The following is a 19,849-nucleotide window of genomic DNA, read 5'->3' as shown; positions in this document are numbered from 1 at the left end:
ATTGGAAGAAATTAATTTTTTTAATTAATTTGGGGTGTTATGTTTGCAATCATTTTTTTTAAATAGGAAGAATTTATATATTTTTTATTCCTAATTCATGATTATTTATAATTTGTAATTTAACACTATTAACAATTGTAACAATACTACATAATTAAACAAAAAAAAAATAGTTGCCTTTTAAAATTTCAATATTATAATGGTCTGGATTATTTTTTATATTAAATTATTTAGTAAAAAAAATTACTCTCATTAATCATTAATTATAATACTCTATATACATATTTATTTAAATTATTTTAATTCAATTGTCAATCAAAATAATACTTTCCTTTAAAAAACTAAGAACTTTAAATTCACTCTTTTAAAAATAACATATTTAAAATATCAAACCATAATCTATCAATATATTTCCATTTCAAAATAATTAATGAATCATGTAGTTTATGATCAACTTTTGTTCCAATGTATAAGCAATTTTTCCTTTATTATCCACGAGAAATTACCGACGAAATATTATAATAATAATATTAATAATTTTCTTATTAATAATAGTAATAACAATAATCTTATTTTATATTAGTATATATTAAAATGAAAAAATTAATTTAATAATTTGATCTAATGAAGATAATAATAATAATTATTTTATTTTATATTAATATATATTAAAATAAAATTATTAATTAAATAATTTGATTAATGTTATTAATGACATTATTATTATTAATAATATTGTTAATATTATTATTAATAATATTATTAACAATATTATTGTTATTTTTATTATTAATAATAATAATAATAATAATAATAATAATAATAATAATAATAATAATAATAATAATAATATCAGTAATAATAAGACTAATAAAAATGATCAAAATGTTTCTTTAGTATAATGATTATGAGTTATATGTGTACTGATAAAACTTGAGTTTGATTCTCTATTGTAGCAAAATGTTAATAATAATAATATAAGGATTACTAAATAAATGTGTTAATAATAATATAAGAATTACTAAATAAATAAATATGTTAATAATAATAATATAAGGATTACTAAATAAATAATTAAAATATTAATATAGGTATGGTAGTCAAATGGAACTGATTCCACTTGACTTCAGCAAGACTTGAAAGTTTGTGTTTTCAAATTCTTCCCAATGATTGCTGACAACAACTATAGATACATCTTTTTTTGTTTTGAACTTGTTTTAAGAATTTACAAAAGATTTTGAAAGTTTCATCTTTGTGACTTAATAACTTTATCTATGTTCATCTTGTAAAGTCATTAACAATAACAAGACTATATCTTTTGTTACCAATAGATTCAATTCTAGTAGGTTCAAAAAGAAGTCTTTGAGTGGACATGTCATTCTTGTTCTTAAAAGAGTTTTTGACTTATTTTCCTTTGACACGTCTCACAAAGAATATTTTCTTTGAATGACACAAATGGCATAATGATGACTATTTTACGGCAAGTGTACCGCATTAGAAGTAATAATTTGTTCCTAAGGACATATATCAAATCCACAAGAAAAAATTGAATTATCAAGTATAAGATTCACTAAATAGAAAACAAAATAATAAAGTTTATTGGGAGTTTGTTATAATGATTGCAAGAATTATAAAGAAAGCAAGTTAAAGAGTTTTTTGGTTCAATTGGGAAAATTGGGATTGAGGTTCATCCTTCTTACTCTATTGTAGTTTGAAAAGCATAGTAATATTTTATTATTTGATTAATGTTGATGCCCATATAAAAGTCATTTATATCGATTTCTCGTATATAAAATTATTAAGAGAGTCTCATAAATATCGATTCCTCGCATATTTATAAAAACTCATTAGCATTACGATTAGATGTTGATAGCAATTAACATTTCAAATATATTCGTAGCATTCAAATATGTTAAACACTATCATTTGGGTCAGAAACTTAGAGATACTTTTCAACCAAATCGAAGTATTTAGATCATGATAAACAAACATTACAAATAAAATGACAATACCAATAATCCATCAAGAACAAAATATTATATTTAAATATCACCTCAATACATAAGATTTTGAACAAATTACTCCCAATCCCAAAGGGTAGAATTAGTCACTCATGTTGGCCATTACAAACATGAAAGCAAGAAAAGAATATCTAGGATGTTTCTCCTTGATGATTGCCTCCTCTACGGTTTTCTAACACCTTCTATTCTTCTAATTGATGTTTAGGGTTGTGCCTCACACCTCATATTTAACCTAGTTGAGTTTGGGCTAAGTGACTTCACGTTTGGGCTAAGTGACTTCACGTTTGGGCATGATTGGGCTCGCTTTGGCGAGTTGGACGAAAACAGGCTCAACTTCTCTAGAGTGATCTCGCCTGGGCGAGATCCTTTGTTAGCTTATGGCTTGGGCAAGTATTTAGAGCGTTCCAACTTTCCCTTTTTGTCTTGTATATTCTCCTTTTGCTCTTTCATTTCCATTCTTTTCTAGAAACCTGAAATTATCATAAATTTGGGGATATATTGTTCTTATTCATATTATAATCACAAAATATGTAAAAAGTTTAAATTCATAAATTAAGGATTACATTATAGTTATTTTATCAATTAATATCCACAAGTGTATATTTTAATAAGAAATATTGCTGAAATATGACACTTATCAACTCCCCCAACTTAGAATATTGTTTGACCTTAAGCAAAGTAAATGAATATACATAAATCATATTTTGAATTTAAATATCAAAACAACTTAATTCACTAAATAAAAAATTAAATTACAAACTTATGTTGCTTCCAAATTGAAATATAGCAAAATATAGATACAATCAACTTCTAGGATCAAACTAAAACAATAAAATGACAATTCATTAAGGAATTTCTTCTCATATGCTCACAGGTAAGTGTTTCTCTCTATTTTTACTGAATCATAACAAATCACAGATGCTTTTCATTTCATCTTCATATCACAAACATATTAAAAGTATGAATCTTAATAAGGTCTTTTAACAGGGTTATAATGAGGTTGGACTTCCAAAATGTATTGGTTTTTCAGATAACAAAATGCACATTTTAAAGAACAAGAACATACTTACAATCATATGTGTTACATAATCACCATTTTCTTTTGAGATTTTCTTTTTACTTATTCATGATTTTAACATATGAATTTTTCTTTCTATTTTTTTTCTCCTTTTTTGTCATCAATAATAGATTCTTCCCATTTCCAACTATTTGAGCTTTCAACAATTAGAATCAATTATTCCCTTTTCTATATATATTGCATATATATTCTCCTTATTATATGTCATTGACCTCCTATTAAGCGAAAATCCTGATTGCATGAATAATAGGTATTTGATATGTAGTGATTTTACTAGGCTTAGTTCTTAAATATGCTATTATAGAAAATTTAGACTACTGCATTTTTTTTTTCAAATTCCAAGAAGAAATAAAATTGCATATGTTTTGATCTTAGGTAATTAATATTTACTTGAGTGTGAATTCAATCAATGAGCACTTATAAACAATTTCACATATTTTTCCAAAGCATTTTATATCACACTTTAAATCAAGTTGTCTCTCCGAAGAAGAATAAATGTAGAAGAATAATTTTCTCTCTAAACAATAACAAATTTAACATTGAAGGTTGTTATAACATTAATATTTTTCCAATCCAATGTTTAGTTTAATTTCTTTATTTATTTTTGTTGCAAGAATTAAATTATTTTGTTTAAACTTCTATTTTATTTTATTAAGATTTAATTAATTGTTAAAAATATTATGAAAATGGTGAATTAAATATTTATTAAATTTAGTTGATTTATTTATTTAGAAAGAATTTATAAAATATAAATTTATGTGTAATATTTATTAATTATATTTTTTTTTCTAAAAGTGTTCATGTTAGACATCATTATGCAACTTGACATCTCAGCTAGTAACAACAATCATCTGCCATCACATGAAAAAAATATTATTAAAAAAAAGAAAAAAAGAAGGAAAATACAAAAAATATGGGGGGACTGGACTAAAACCCATATGTTAACAAAAACGATACATAGGTAGACTATACCTAGTCATAAAGAATTATAAGAACATACTAGATGAAAGTCTATTATACTAATAAAATGATTCTCTATGAATAAATTATTAATTAGTCAACTTACCAGCATACACATTCCCTTCACGAAAAATATGAGTAACCTTAAACCAGATTTTCCCATAGTAATTAAGACAAGTATTTCATCGGTTACGAAGCATCCACATAACATTTGTCCTAGCAGTAAACGCAACACAAACCAAGGCAATCACATTCCAGGCAAACATTAGTAAGCCCCATCTTTTGGGTTTCCTCCATAACATGTATAACTCAATAAAACTCAGCAACCAAAGCAGTCTAAACTTAAAAAAACACAGAGAAAGCTCCAATAAATTCCCTCATACTCCCACAAAAAATACCTCCATAAGTAGCAAGACCTGGATATCCCCTAGCAGCCTCATCAGTGTTATTTTTAACCCATCCTAGCGAAGGAAACTCCCATCTAACAAGAAGAGAACGAATAATTGTAATGAAATTTTAAGTTACAAATTTAATCACAAAATAGTAGAATTTGCGTCGACCTAGCCGATGCAAATTGGGAATCCATTTCATTTTGCGTCAATCACGGTCGATGTGAAGTAGGTTTCCATTTTTGTGTCGGTCTTGGCTGACACAAAATATTTAATATACAACGAAAGTTTGTTCTCTTGCGTCACTTTCCCCCAATTTAAAAACCTTAACCTAAATTTCTTTCTTCTCTCACTAAACTGTCAAGCTCCCAAGCCCAGGTGCCTCAACTTCTGCCTTGGCGAGTCCCACCCCGAGTGCCTCCGCCTTCGCCCCCACTGCGTTCGCCAGCCGTTCCCGCCCTCGCACTGTCTCCGTCGTTGCAATCCTGTCGTTCGAACCTGTCCTCGTAATAACATATATCTAAGACAACTCAAGCAAGGATTAGCACAGGACAAAAGAATAAGATCTAAACAATTATCTGTTCACAAAGAAAGCAAACTATTCACAATACTCAAGAAGTTATACTTCATAAATTCTTAAAAGAAACTGTTCTCTTGCCACGACACCAAAAACTTGTTGATTTATCAAGTATACCGAATCAACTGTAATATAGTACTATTTAAAGTACGAATGTTGAACCCACAGGGAACAATTCTAATTAAGAAGTTCTGTTATAAAACTCATCAAATATAGAAAATAACTTTGAAAACTTTTTCATAACCAAATTAACACTTTTACCCAAAATAACTCAAAGTTTACGATTTGATTCTACAAGTAACGAAACTAACTTATCAAATATAGATAAAAAAGACTTGGGATTGAATTGTGTCTATCTTAATCATCTTTATTTTGGAATAATACAATATATAATACTCAAAACTACTTATTCTTTATGCTTAATTTAAAGTCATTCACCTTGATTCCTCACAGATGAAATCCATAAGATAATTTCTCAAATACTGATTCCTCAGATATCTATTCCTAGCATTACAAGTTATCAAGTATTTTTGTCTATTTCAGATCCTTAAAAATACTTTTCAGTTAAATTTAAGGATCAAAATCAAGACTCTATTGATCAAATAGAATCAAGCAATAAACATGAAACGAAAATACCAAGAATAAGTATAAAAGAAAATATTATATATGTATCACCAAGAATACATTTGAACAGAGTAAATTACATTCAATCCCAAGTTAGAAAGCACTTAGCCACTCATGATAGCTCCTCCAATCTTCATGATCTGAATTGCATAAGAAGGGTTGATCTGAGCATATTCTCCTCCTAAGAACAAAGTCATCTTCTCTTTCTCTCACTAACCTCTCTCAATTTATCTCACTTCTTTTCCACCGCCCCTGTTTTAACTTTGTTCCAGGATTTATTTAATGAAGTTTAGCTCAAGCGAGCCAATCTAGCTTAGGCTAGATCATTCAGTGTTGTTTTAGGGTTTAGGGTTTAGGGTTTTTGAGTTTCGCTTGTGGATGATATAGGAAGTCCACTTCTGGTTACTGTATATGGGTTGGGATACCCCTGAAGTATCCCCTTTAATTTTATTTATTCATTGCTGATAAAAAAAAAAATTCAGTGTTGTTTTAGCTTGGGCGGGCAATTCTAGCCTAAGCTAGATTAATACTGCACCATTAATTTAATCTGGATAATTTTAGCCTGAGTTAAATCTTCTAGTTTGAGCGAGATGCTTCCTTTATATTTTCCTTCTTCCTTTCTTTTAATGCTTCATATTCAACTTAAATTTACACAAAAATTGGGATTAAATTTCTTCATTTGTTTCATGGTTCAAAATGTATAATCGGATTCAATAATTCTCAGATTAGGGTAATTTTCTTACATTAAGCAACAATTAAGTTCCAAAGTGTTAAATTTTCTCAATCATAAAAACTACACATTGACACTTATCAACATCTAATAATTAATTTACTGTGAAAGTGAGAAGTAATAAAGTTAATTTCTCCTCGCAATATGTTATTGCAATCTTTAGCCAAGAACAACATGACTTTGAAGCCTACATCTGACAAATAATGCAATTATATAGGATATATAAATCAGTGATAAACGCTAGTTGTTGTCGAGCTAGGTAACAGTGACTTGTGACCCAAGTTGGGGCAGTAAGGTGATGGAAGAACCAATATTGAAGTAAGAAGAAGATAATGCCTTACTTAGTGTTTCTTCTCCTTAGATATAATAGACATAAGTGTGGTTGAATTATGATTCCTTGTTAGGACTGCCTTTGGAGGCCATTGAGTCTGTGCCGAAGAGTAGTGTGTCCATGGTGGAAGAGAGAAGTCAGGAGGATAATTAGACATAAGGTTATTTCAAACGACAAGTCATTTTACGGAAATTTTGAAACTCGTGGTATTTTACGGAGGTTCTTAAACAAATGGTATTTTACAGAGGTTTTGAAACACATGGTATTTAACGGGGGTTTTAAAACCAATGGAATTTTACATAGATGTTGAAACCCATTGTATTTTACGAAGGTTCTTAAACATGGTACTTAATAGAGGTTCTGAAAGAATTTTCCCGAAGTTTAAAAAACCCTAGGGAACACGTTCCCCAAGGATGATTTAGTGGAAAAAACTACAACCCTGGGTAAATGACTCAATAGAGGTTGAACCCTGGATAATGTAAAAATAAACTCCGTTAAAACCATTTTTTCTTGTAGTGAAAATGTGGGGAAAAGAAATGCGGATTGCATAGTTATAGGATATTAGGTTTTGTTGTGATGTTGATAAAGAAAGTTTATTAAAATATTAGATATTATGTTTTTCATAATTTTCTATTAATTATGTTTTCTGAACTAATCTTATTAGGATACTAATTAAAATTATGAAAAATTTATATAAATGCAATCTCAGTTGAAAGTATCAAATAGAATAAGACATAGTCTTAAATCTAAACCATTGCATAAATCTTAAATCTAATACAAGTTTAGATATTATCATAAGGATATAATTTTTTTTAAATATCAAATTGAGGATTTTCTATTTTTCAAATTGAGGATTTTTTTTTTAACTAACAAGAGCACATGTTGCAAGTATTCTTTCCCCACATTTTTATTAAAGTTTACTAATTGTGAAAAATAAATAATATGACAACTTTATTATATATTAAATATTTTAGTTATTCATATTTAGTTATTTACATTATTTATATTTTTTTATATGTTTTTATGGATCACATCACTTTCTATTTCATGAGACACATTTTATATTTTGATTTTGATTGGTACTTTTTATATAACTGTATTATGGTATATTTTAAGTTTTACTATTTTTTGTTTAATTTTTAAATTACAATTTTATTTTATGGTTTATTTTAATTATTAACTTCTATTTTGTATATTAATATTTAGTTTGACATGAAATTATCTAGATATTTGAATGATTTGGATGATTAAAATTATGTGGATGGTTGAATCATTTGTATGGTTGAAATTATGGATCATTTTGGTTTGTTATGAATGTTTGTTGTGGATGCTTTTTCTAAAAAAATTCAAAGGACTAAAAAAACAAAAATAAAATGATTTTTTTTTTTAGTTTACATGCGTCGAGCAAACTCATCCAAATCATTATTTTTTTATTTTTTTTTGCGTGAATCAGACTTAGGTAAGATTTTTTTAACATAGTTTGCATCGGCCAAACTGGCGCAATGTGTAATTTTATTTTTTTCTTTCTTTTGCGTTGGCTTTGCTGACTCATAATAGCGTTTATGAACCATTTGTATTGATTTAGTTGACGAAATTTCATCTCTCTTTATGTCGACTATGCCGACAATATTTGCATCTCTTTCACGTTGATTTGGTCCGCATATGAAATTTACTTCTAAACTTTTCTCGTTGGCTTCATAGTCAACGCAAATCTAATCCAACATTTTTTCGTCTGTTTTCAATGGTTTGCATCTTTTTGGTTGAAAAAAAAAGTACTTTCTATTGTAGTGAATCGCACAAATATTATTATTTTTAATTTAATTAAAATTTAAAAATTATTAAAGTGAATAAACACAAATCAACTGTATAAGCCATACCAATATTCATATAAAGAAGCCAAAATGTAGCATTTTCGTGTACATTTATATAAAACTATAGAAGACTATAAGCTATGAAAAATACTTAAAAAAATGTCATGCTGATCTTGAGTGTTTTCTATTACTTCATACTTCTATGGAAATGAACTCAATATTTATATATTCAAAAATTTATTGGATCAATAAAAGTTGAAACTCACGTTTAATTATTTAAGGTATTTGAGTTCATTTTAAATTATCTTCTTACAACAATATTAGCAAATATAATTGGGTGCATCTGCATCATTACATAAAAGTACACAATTATGTCCTTGCACAAAAAAGTTAAATTTAGATAATAATACTATATTTTATATATCACGATTAAATAGTAATAAACAAATAACTTCCTCAATGTTTTTTAACTTCTTTCTATATGTATAACTGTTGCAACCTCAGGTGAGCTTCATGGCTATGTTTGCAAGCTCCAAAGTTTGCAAGGGTTGATGCTTGACGGATTCATGGAGTTAGAAGCATTGCCCAAAGGATTAAGAAAGTTGATAAGTCTCTGTCATTTGGAGTTTAGCATAAAGCAAACTCTTTTGCCTGTGAATGAGATCGCTAACTTGAGTTCGCTTGAAATCTTGACTGTTGAATCAAGCCCTAATTTGGAGTCTATCTTTGGAGGTGTGAAATTCCCTGTTCTTAAAGTATTGAATGTTAGTGACTTTCAGAGTCTAAAGTTTTTTCGGCTAGATGGTAAAAATTTTCCTGAATTAGAAACATTGATTGTTGATGCCTGTCATAATTTGGACTTGGAAATGTGGAAGGGCAACCACCATGAAGAACAAATGCCCAAGCTGAAGTTAAAGCTTCTTGGATTTTCAAGTTTATCACAGCTGGTGGTCTTGCCTAAATGGCTTCAAGAAGTTGCCAACTCCTTACAACACTTGTTAATTTCAAATTGCTACAATATTGAAACACTTCCAGATTGGTTAACAACTTTGACTCATCTGAAAACACTTTCTATAAAAAATTTGGTGTCTCTGTCAGATAACATACATCACCTCAGTGCACTTGAAACTTTGATAATTCGAGGTTGTCCTAACTTGTGTGAAAAATATGAACCCCACGTTGGACAGTTTTGGCCCGAAATATCTCACATCAAAGACATTTCCATTGGTGCACTAGAAGAGTCTGAGAAGAATTAGAGGAAGAGCAAGACGTAGTCCGAAGCCCTTATTTCCTTTATTTATTCTTTTATTAAGGTGTTTTCCATAATGTTGAATTTTTTATGGTTTTCCACTTTTTGTCTCGTGAAAATTAGTTGAAGCTTTTACTCAAGGCATTTGAATTTAGAAGATTTCCATGATGTAGTTGTGTAATAGTGCTGTATTTGTTATTTTTTAACTGCATGCTTTGTCAATCATTAATATTGTTCCACAACTGCGTTATTTCATTTGTACTTCTAAAAATAATAAAATGTCACTATGCTTAAACCACTTGGATACTTTTACAGTAAAATTTGTCTTCACTTGTGAAATAAAATAATCGAAGACAAATAAATTAGTCTGAATGGGCGAGCTTAATCGGCATACATTACATGCTACAAACACAAATATAATTATTGGAATTTTCTTTCTGCGGCGCCATTATTGGAATTTTCAAAAACTCTGTTTGGAGATAACCCAGTAGATATCTGAAGTGTTCCCCAGGTGGTGCCACCATCAATCATCAATGTTAACACATTAGCATATCCATCATCGCTTTTGCTTGGACTTCAGAGGCTACCACCAAGCCTTATATTTTCATGTCATTACAAAATATACTAAATTCATTTTCCAATTTGTTATAGGATTTTTACGGTTGTACACATAATATTTAATGGTATATATATTTTTCATATTTTTTTATTTTTTCCTATTTTTAATTAAAGAAGAAAATAATAATTTTTAGACTACAAAAAATATAAACTTTGTTACCTCCGTAAATATCTCAAATCAAAATACATAGAAACATGCTCCAATTGTAAGACACATAAACCCCCTTGTTGTTTTTTCTTATTCAATCTCTTTCTCTCAATTTCTCTCCTCTCTCTTCTTTCTTCAAATTTTTTTTCATAACTCATCTATTTCAAAATCTAATAACACCACTAGCTAAGGATTTAGACTACATTTCTATACGATCAGATTTGTAAATAGAGTAAGTTCATTTTTACTCTAAAGATAATTTATTTTCTATATTTTCTTATGATTTAGTCATCAATCTTGATGGGGGGACAATTGAGAAAAATGTTCCTCTCAACTTGATTTACCACATATTGAATTTTGCTGATGTTTGGATAACATGTTTTAGGTCCTTAATTCTAGAGTGATCTTCCTGTAGAAATTGAAGTTTTCACTAGAATAAAGAATTTCAGGTAAGAGAATTTATCTATGCTTTGGATAGAACTTTTGTATAGTCGATTTCGATAATAAGTTTATCTAGTAACTAGGTTGTGTATGCTACAATATAAAATTAGTTAAAATGAATTTGATTATGGGTCACTGAGTTTGAGTTTGAATAGGTGAAAATGTATTGAAATGATTGAAGAATGATGTTTAACAAATCATGATCACTAGTACAAACTAGTGCTTTAACGATGGTTAAAAAGACCATATAAAGACAGTTTGGGAACCGTCATTATAAAACCACATTAATGACATGTGTAAAAAACTGTCGTTATTCTGCCAAATAAATGAAAAATAATAAAAAATACATTTATAACGATAGTTCTAGTCTGGAACCGTCGTTATAAACCTAAAAGCACACTTTTAAAACCGTAGTTATAAATGTTTTTTTTATAAATATTTTATTATTATATATATACTCTGATGTTGCATAATATCAAATTCAATAACAGAATAATAATGCATGTAATATCATAATTTAAATATGAAAGCCTACATACAATAAATTAATACATATAACATTCTACAAAAAAGCTCTACAAATATATGAAAAAGTTCTATGTGATTCTAAACCCCAGATTTTAAAGTGTTTTTGTATTGAGGTATTACCTGATCCCAACCTCTATCAATTCCAGTTCGCACAATAGTCAACATCTACTGTATAACATTGTAATCGTACTCATGGTCTGATGACTTTTTACGACAAGTGCACCGCGTTTGTCAGAAGTAATAATTTTATTACTTGTCCCTAAGGACGGATATCGATCCCACAAGGAACAGTGAATTATCAAGTACAATATTCACTAAATATAACAATCGAACAATAAAAAGAGTGTTGGATTAAGTGTGTTGACAATGATCAATAAGAAAACAAACAAAGAATTAGTTGCTTCAGCTGGAAAAATAGGGATTAGGTTTCATCTATCTCACTCATGTATTTTGATTAGCATGTCAATATTAAGTTCTTTGATTGAAATTGATGCCCGTAGAAAATTCATTTATATCGATCTCTCGCATATAAAATTCTTAAGAATGTTTCCTAAATATCGATCTCTCGCATACTTATAAAAACAACTTAGAAATCACAATCAGACGTTAATGGCAATTAACATTTCAAGTCTATCTCTAGCACTCAAATATGTTAAGTATTGATGTTTAGGTCTGAACCCTAAAAATACCTCTCGGTCAGATTTAAGATTCTCAATTTGTCACGGAAAGTTAAAACTAAAACAACAATACCAATAATCAATCAAGAACTGAATATTAATATATAAGATATCACCTCAATACATAAGAGTTTGAGCATATTACTCCCAATCCCAAAGGGTAGAATTAGCCACGCATACTTCTAGCACCTTCCATTCTCCCAATTGGGTTACAATTCACTCTATGGTGTTTTCCTCTCAATCTGGCACACTAAGGTTGAGCCTTTAGCCCCTATTTATCCTAGTTTTCTAGGGTTAGGTTGCTTCCTGTGTCGCGCTAATGGGCTAAATGGTAAAACATAAAAAAGGCCCAATCTTTCTTTGCATCTTTTTCCATTCTGGGACCTTCCATCTTTATCTTTTTAGCTCAAATCATTCATCTTTAATCCAAATCTCCAATCTTCCTTAGAAATCTGCAATTAACACCAAATTTGGGAATAAAATACTCTTATTCAACTAAAGATCATAAATAATATAAAAAGGTATAAATTCATAAATTAGGGATTATTTTATATGTAAATTAACAATAAATCCTCATAAGTGCCTATATTTTAATATGAAATATTACTGAAATTAGGCACTTATCATGGTCAACCTCTATTAATTGAATGAATTAGACACATTAAAGTGAGTGACCAAATATACTTTAAATACCTTAAGGTGCATCCCACTGAACAAGCAGTGAAATAATAAGATTTCATGTTAGAACACATAACATTATGTAATGTAATGTATGAGTAATAAATTTGTGAATGTAATATAATCATAATGGTTTGATAAATCTCTAATTTATACTAGGAAACATCATACAAAATTTCATAATTTTCTAACAAGTGAAAGTATAGGAACTAAAACCTTAAAATACTTGAAAAATACCTAAATTAATAGTTAAAATTAAAAAAATAATAGTAAACAGTATATTTTTGGTGGACCCCAATCCCCTAGGGGGGCATTGGCAACATGATTCGTTACCTTATTTCGAGCAAATTTCATTTTTTATGCGTCTCCATCCGACTTCTTTGTCAAAAGTTATGACCACTTGAAGTTTTTTCATTCTAATGTTTACCAACTCCAAATCTATCACTCTTCTTTTCAATGTCAGGACTCTCTCCATCAAATATCCCCTAAATAAAGTTCCCACAAACCCTAAACTACTAACTAATCAACACATACATGCAAATATTTATTATAAAATTAATTACAAAAAAATTAGGGTTTAGGGAGGCACCGTGCACCAGTCCTGGCAGCGTGTGTGTGGCGAAGGTGTTACCGGTGTGCACAACATGTGTTGTCGCGTCGAGGTGAAGGGTTGGCACTGTTTAGATGCGTGCGGAGGAGACATGCGCGTCGCGAGGGTTTGACGCGCGTGGAGTGTTGGGTTTAATAGTGTCAAAGTTCAAGAGGGGGGGTGAATTGACCTTTTAAAAGCTTCTCGAAAAAACAGTGTTTAACACAATTTACAGAAAATAAATCGATTTATATGGAAATGAACAGATTTATTTTGGCACTGTTTGTGTGTTTGAAAAGCGTTTATACAGCAAGGTTAATCACAATATTTTGCAGATAGACTTTCCAGATGCTCACACACTGATATTAGATTGAGAGCCAGTGAATCACAAAAAACAGCAAGCTTCAATTCCAAGCAAAATGATTTAGGTTCAATTAATGGCTTGACAATTTATTGAGTAATCTATTACAATCAACCTGTTCTGATGACTTTTAACAAATTATAAGTGTTCTTCATGAAATCAAACAGTTTTCCATAAATTAAGAACAATATGAACCGAGCCCAGAAAGAACATATTTATTTTTGATTGAACAAATTTATTTCTTTGCTGTTTTAACAATTATGCAGAAACTTAAGTGCAGAGATTGAGAGAGAATGAACACAAGGCAATTATACTGGTTCACTCAACTGAGCTACATCCAGTCTTCACCTAAACCAAGGTGAAATTCACTAAATCACAATTCAAACAACACAAATCCCACTGTTCTTGAAACCTACAAGAACTTAGGTACACTTGCTGAAAAAACCTACAAGTGTTATAAAATGAACAGATTGAAAATAAAATGAACAGATTTATTTTCAAAAAACAGTTAGAGAATTTGTTAAGTGAGGAGACTTAGTCAACCATTCTGGTGCAGGGATAAAATTGAAAAACGTTTAAGCTAGACATGGCACCAGAGACAAAATGAATCTATTCATTTACAGATGAACAGATTTATTTTTCAAAACGAAAATAGAAAAGCTTAACTATTTAAAACACAGTCGTTTTGAAAGGTAGAAGACTTAGTCAAAATACATGATGCACAAAATCTAATTTTCACAAGACTTAGCCAAGGCATCAGTTTAAAAATGAATCTGTTTATTTAGAAAAGAATAGATTTATTTTTATGCAGTAAACGTGTTTTTTGTGTAAAACATGTGAAAAACAGTTTAAGGAATTTTATGCTTGTTCTTATCACATGGTCAGGGTAGGAGGTGAGTTACTCAGCAAAAAGCCCACTCTTAAACAACCTCTAAACACTACCTAAGACACTTAAAGCAAAACAAAAAATACATGAAATGTACATATAAGTCTTCATCAAACACATGTCTTGAAGGGGCAGCAACCATCTTCAACAATCTCCCCCTGTTTGATGGAGACAAATCCCCATAGCTCTGTTGCTTTAAGAACCTGTACTGCACCAAATATTGAACCAGAAAAACAGAAACATTGCATAACAAATGAAATGGTTTTTAGGTGCAGAGTTTAACTCCCTGTTTCAGCTAGCTTCACCTAGCATGGTGAGCTATTTTTCTCCCCCTTTGGATTCATTAAACAACATATAAGCATAGGGAAAAACAGAAACATAATCATAATAGTTCAGAAAAAATAAAACCAAATTGTTCAGCATTACAGAAATTTTAAAACTGATAAAGAAAGCATGAAAAGCAATAGACTACTGATCCTTGTAGTATAACTCTGCAAGCTGCACTTGAACCCCTTCAATTTGATCATCAAGGTGTTGAAACCTTGCTTGAGTAGTCTCAAAATATGCCCTCTGTTCTGTTGTCATGACATCAAGGTGATGCAGAACTTGCCTTTCAAACATTGATAATGGGTCACTATGGTATTATGGAGTTTGATAGGCTACAATGGCATTCAGATGAGTTGCAGCAACTTCTTCATGCCCTGATTGGGGAGCAGGTGAGTCTCCTCTGATTTCTGCAGATGGAGAGCTTGCCCTTTGATTTCCAGCATGTTCAGCAGATTGCTCTTGACCATAGGAGTGATGGAGAACATAACACGAGTGTTCTGCAGCTTGGATAGTGTCATCCTCCATGGGAACAGCTTCATCCTCATCTTCATTGTTGAGGTTTGAGGCTCCATGTTCTGCTTGAGAGTTCTTGCCTTTGAGAACAACCCACTTGTCCTCAATTTTGTGGAATCTCATTTTTGTGAGAGTTGAATTGTCAATCTCACTAACAGCTTTGATAGGGTCGTTTCTCTCATTTGTAACATCAACACCAAAGTAATCAATCAATTTGGAAACAAGTATAGCATAGGGAAAGCGATAATCAGCCAACCTTTTGGATTTCAGCATGTGTTCATTGATAATGAAAACCCAGTTTACCTTAATCTGGTTCATGATGCAATATAGAAGGATTAAATCCTCTTCATGCAAAACAGCATGATTTGTACCTCTTGGGATGAGTTGCCAAGCTATAATGTAGGCAACAAGGCGTGGAGTGAGGTTCAAATGGCCTGCATGGAACCTGTTTATGCTCTGTGTAGGGTTCCTCATGCAACTTTTATAATATCGCAGCTTGTTGAATTCTTGAATTCCACTGGTGTTTCCTTTTCCTACTTTCAGTCCAGCATACTTGATTCCAGCCACATAATTCCACACCTCACTTGTGATCTTCATCTTGATTCCTTTCACATAAGAGACAATGTTCTTTCCATCCAACGTTAGGTTAGTGTAAAACACCTTAACCAAGTCAGGATATACATTACCCGTTAATTCCAGCAGTTTTTTCAGTTTTTGGTGCTTCAACACAGCCCTTGTTTCTGTCAATTTTTCTGATTTCAGCCAGTTGAAATCCAACACTTTGGGTATGTTAATCTGCTTTCTGCTTGTCTCGTGAATGTAGGCATTGATGCCTTCTTCATTTCCAGCGAACCACCCTTCTAGCACACCTTGAAAGGTGGTTTGCTTGCCCTTGCTTTTCTGTTTTTGTCTTGAAGAAGAAGCCATGGTTGAACCAGAAATATCTTTTATTTCTAATGGTGAGAATCGAAAATAGGTAGCCAATGTGGGTAGCAAATATTCACACAGATTTATAGTAAAATGAATGGATTGATACGGCAGTTATAAATGGATATGCATAAAGATTTTATGCTCTGAATTTGTGCAGAGGATCTTTGAAAATATGCACCAAATATTTAGGGTCACGATGCACACAATCCATACTTTCATTGAGCACCCAAACCATCAAATCGGTTACATAACCATGACCAAAACCGTCAAAGGTACAGAGGTTAATGCCCACTAAGTCAGTCAATCAGTCAAAGATCAGAATTTCTCTTTCCTAGTCATCAATGCACATCAGTGCAAAAAATAAACACATTCAATTACGAATAAACAGATTTAATTTTTTACTGCTAGGCACAATTTACGTTTATAATACCCAATTCATTAAGCAGAAAATTAAACCTATCTTTAGCCAATGGTTTTGTGAACAAATCAGCAAGTTGTAAATCAGTACCAATGAACTTAATCTCACATGTTCCATTAGATATGTGTTCTCTTAGAAAGTCATGCCTAATTTCAATGTGTTTGGTTCTTGAATGCATGACAAGATTTTTGGTTAAGTTGATTGCACTTGTATTATCACACAGCAGAGGTATATGGTTGAGTAAAATACCAAAATCATTTAATTACTGTCTTAGCCATATAGTTTGAGCACAACAACTCCCTGCTGCAATGTACTCTGCTTCAGCAGTGGAGAGAGCTACACAAGCCTGCTTTTTGCATTGCCATGAGATCAAGCTTGATCCAAGCAAATGACAAGTTCCACTTGTGCTCTTCCTATCAATTTTGCAACCTGCAAAATCTGAATCAGAATATCCAGTTAAACTTAATGAAATATTACCTGGATACCACAAGCCAACTTCTTTAGTTCCTTGCAAATACTTCAAAATCCTCTTGGCAGCATTGCAGTGTGATTCTTTAGGAGCAGATTGAAACCTTGCACACATGCACACTGCAAACATTATGTCTGGCCTGCTGGCTGTGAGATACAGTAGTGATCCTATGTGTCCTTGTATTTGGTTTCATCAACAGAAATTCCAGCTTCATCATGATCCAAATGACAGCTGGTTGAGAAGGGTGTGCTGATTGGTTTACACTTGTCTATTTCAAATTTCTTCAGCAGATCCTTGCAATACTTAGCTTGTCTTAAGAAAATGCCATCCTTGAGTTGTTCGACCTGCAAGCCTAGAAAATAGTTCAACTCACCCATCATTAACATTTCAAACTCACTTTTCATGACTTTCACGAAAGCTTCACACAATTCTCCATTGTTTGACCCAAAAATGATGTCATCCACATATATTTGTACTAGGATTGTGTTATCTCCTTTCTTCTTAATGAACAAGGTCTTATTTGATGTGCCTCTGTTATAGCCTTGAGAGGTGAGAAAATCACTTAGCCTCTCATACCATTGCCTAGGAGCTTGCTTGAGTCCATAGAGAGCCTTTTTGAGTTTGAACACGTATTCTGGATGCTGATGGTCTTCAAAGCCTGGTGGTTGTGAAACAAAAACCTCTTCATTTATATAACCATTCAAGAAGGCACTCTTCACATCCATTTGAAATAGCTAGAACCCTTTGATGCAGGAGAAGGCAAGCAGTAGTCTGACAGCTTCTAACCGAGCCACTAGTGCATAGGTCTCATCATAGTCTATTCCTTCTTCTTGATTGTACCCTTTAGCTACTAGCCTAGCCTTGTTTCTGGTGATCACTCCATGCTCATCCATCTTGTTTCTAAATACCTATTTTGTTCCAATTATGTTCATCTCAGGTATTCTAGGAACAAGAGTTCAGACCTCATTAAGAGCAAATTGATTTAGTTCCTCTTGCATGGCTAAAATCCAGTTGCTGTCCTTGAGAGCTTCATTCAGATTCTTGGGTTCCACTTGAGATACAAAAGCCATTGCTTCATAGAAGTTGTTCAAGGATTTCCTAGTTGATACTCCTTTCTCAATGTTCCCAATGACATTATCAAGGGTTAGGTCTCTTGGGGTTTTCCACTCTTTTGGCAAACCTGCAACTACAGTAGATTCTTGCATAGCATATGTATCAGTAGCATCAAAATGAATCGATTCATTTTGATTTAAAACAGATTTAAATTCATTACTGTCAAGGTTATCAGCAGCAGTTTTAGATATGCTATGATCAGTTTCATCAAAAACAACATGCATTGATTCTTCTACTATAAGCAACCTTTTATTGAAGACTCTATATGCATGACCATTCAAAGCATAACAAATGTGCGTACACCTTCATCAGATTTAGCATCAAACTTACCAAGATTTTCTTTGCCATTTTTCAATACAAAGCATTTACACCCAAATACCCTAAGGTGACTCACACTAGGTTTTCTGCTCTTATACAATTCATATGGGGTTTTCTTAAGAATAGGTCTTATTAAGGTTCTATTTAACACATAAGCTGCAGTATAGACTGCATCTGCCCAAAAGTACTTAGGAAGCTTAGATTCATTTAACATAGTTCTAGCTAGTTCCTCTAATGATCTAATTTTCCTTTCAGCTACACCATTTTGTTAGGATGTCCTAGGGGCTGAAAAGGTATGTGATATCCCTTGCTTCTCACAGAACCTCTCAAATCTAGCATTCTGAAACTCTCCCCCATGATCACTTCGAATTGATTTTATGCAGCAACCATTTTCATTTTGCAGAATCTTTGCTAATTTCTTAAAGGCAATGTAAGCATCATGTTTATGTGCAAGAAATAAAGTCCATGTAAATCTAGAGTAATCATCCACAACAACTAAAGCATACAAATTTCCAGCCAAGATAGCAACTCTAGATGGTCCAAATAAGTCCATATGTACACATCCAATGGATTTTTTGTAAAGACAATATCCTTTAACTTGAAAAAGGATTTGATTTGTTTACCTTTCACACAAGCATCACAAAGTCTGTTATCCTGAAATTTAATGTTAGGTAAACCAGAAACTAAATCTTTAGATTTAAGTTTATTCAAGTGATTTGTGTGTATGTGAGCTAACCTCCTGTGCCACAGCCAAGACTCATCACTTCTAGACAGCAAACACTCATTTGAAGAGTTAGTTTCCATGATATTCAGCAGATATATGTTATTCACTCTCTTACCAGTAAACAGTACCTTACTAGATGAATTACTTGAGATTGTGCAGCCTTTTGACTCAAAGTTCACCTTGTATCATTTGTCACAAAGCTGACTTATGCTGAGAAGACTATGCTTGAGTCCTTCTACATAAAGCACATTCTCAATGGTTGTTGAGTTCCCTGTTCCAACAGTGCCTCTGCCCAAAATCCTCCCTCGGTTATTATCACCATAGGTTACATGTCCTTCTGC

The 19,849-nt window shown here is 31.4% G+C and overlaps 1 protein-coding gene across 1 annotated transcript; it reads left to right on the top strand.

Moving 5' to 3' along the window:
- Window positions 1–9,087: 9,087 nt before the first annotated feature.
- Window positions 9,088–9,777, top strand: LOC137815998 (disease resistance protein RGA2-like). The gene has a single exon (XM_068619103.1). It carries the CDS (start codon window positions 9,088–9,090, stop codon window positions 9,775–9,777), a length of 690 nt encoding a protein of 229 aa, XP_068475204.1.
- Window positions 9,778–19,849: the final 10,072 nt, after the last annotated feature.

Source organism: Phaseolus vulgaris, chromosome 1 (genome assembly GCF_000499845.2).
Source record: "Phaseolus vulgaris cultivar G19833 chromosome 1, P. vulgaris v2.0, whole genome shotgun sequence".
NCBI lineage: Eukaryota > Viridiplantae > Streptophyta > Magnoliopsida > Fabales > Fabaceae > Phaseolus > Phaseolus vulgaris.
Note: the sequence above shows the minus strand (reverse complement) of the source record. Positions and strands in the feature narration are given on the sequence as shown.

Coding starts and splice junctions, on each gene's coding strand:
- LOC137815998 (XM_068619103.1), top strand. CDS start 9,088: ATGGAGTTAGAAGCATTGCCCAAAGGATTAAGAAAGTTGATAAGTCTC.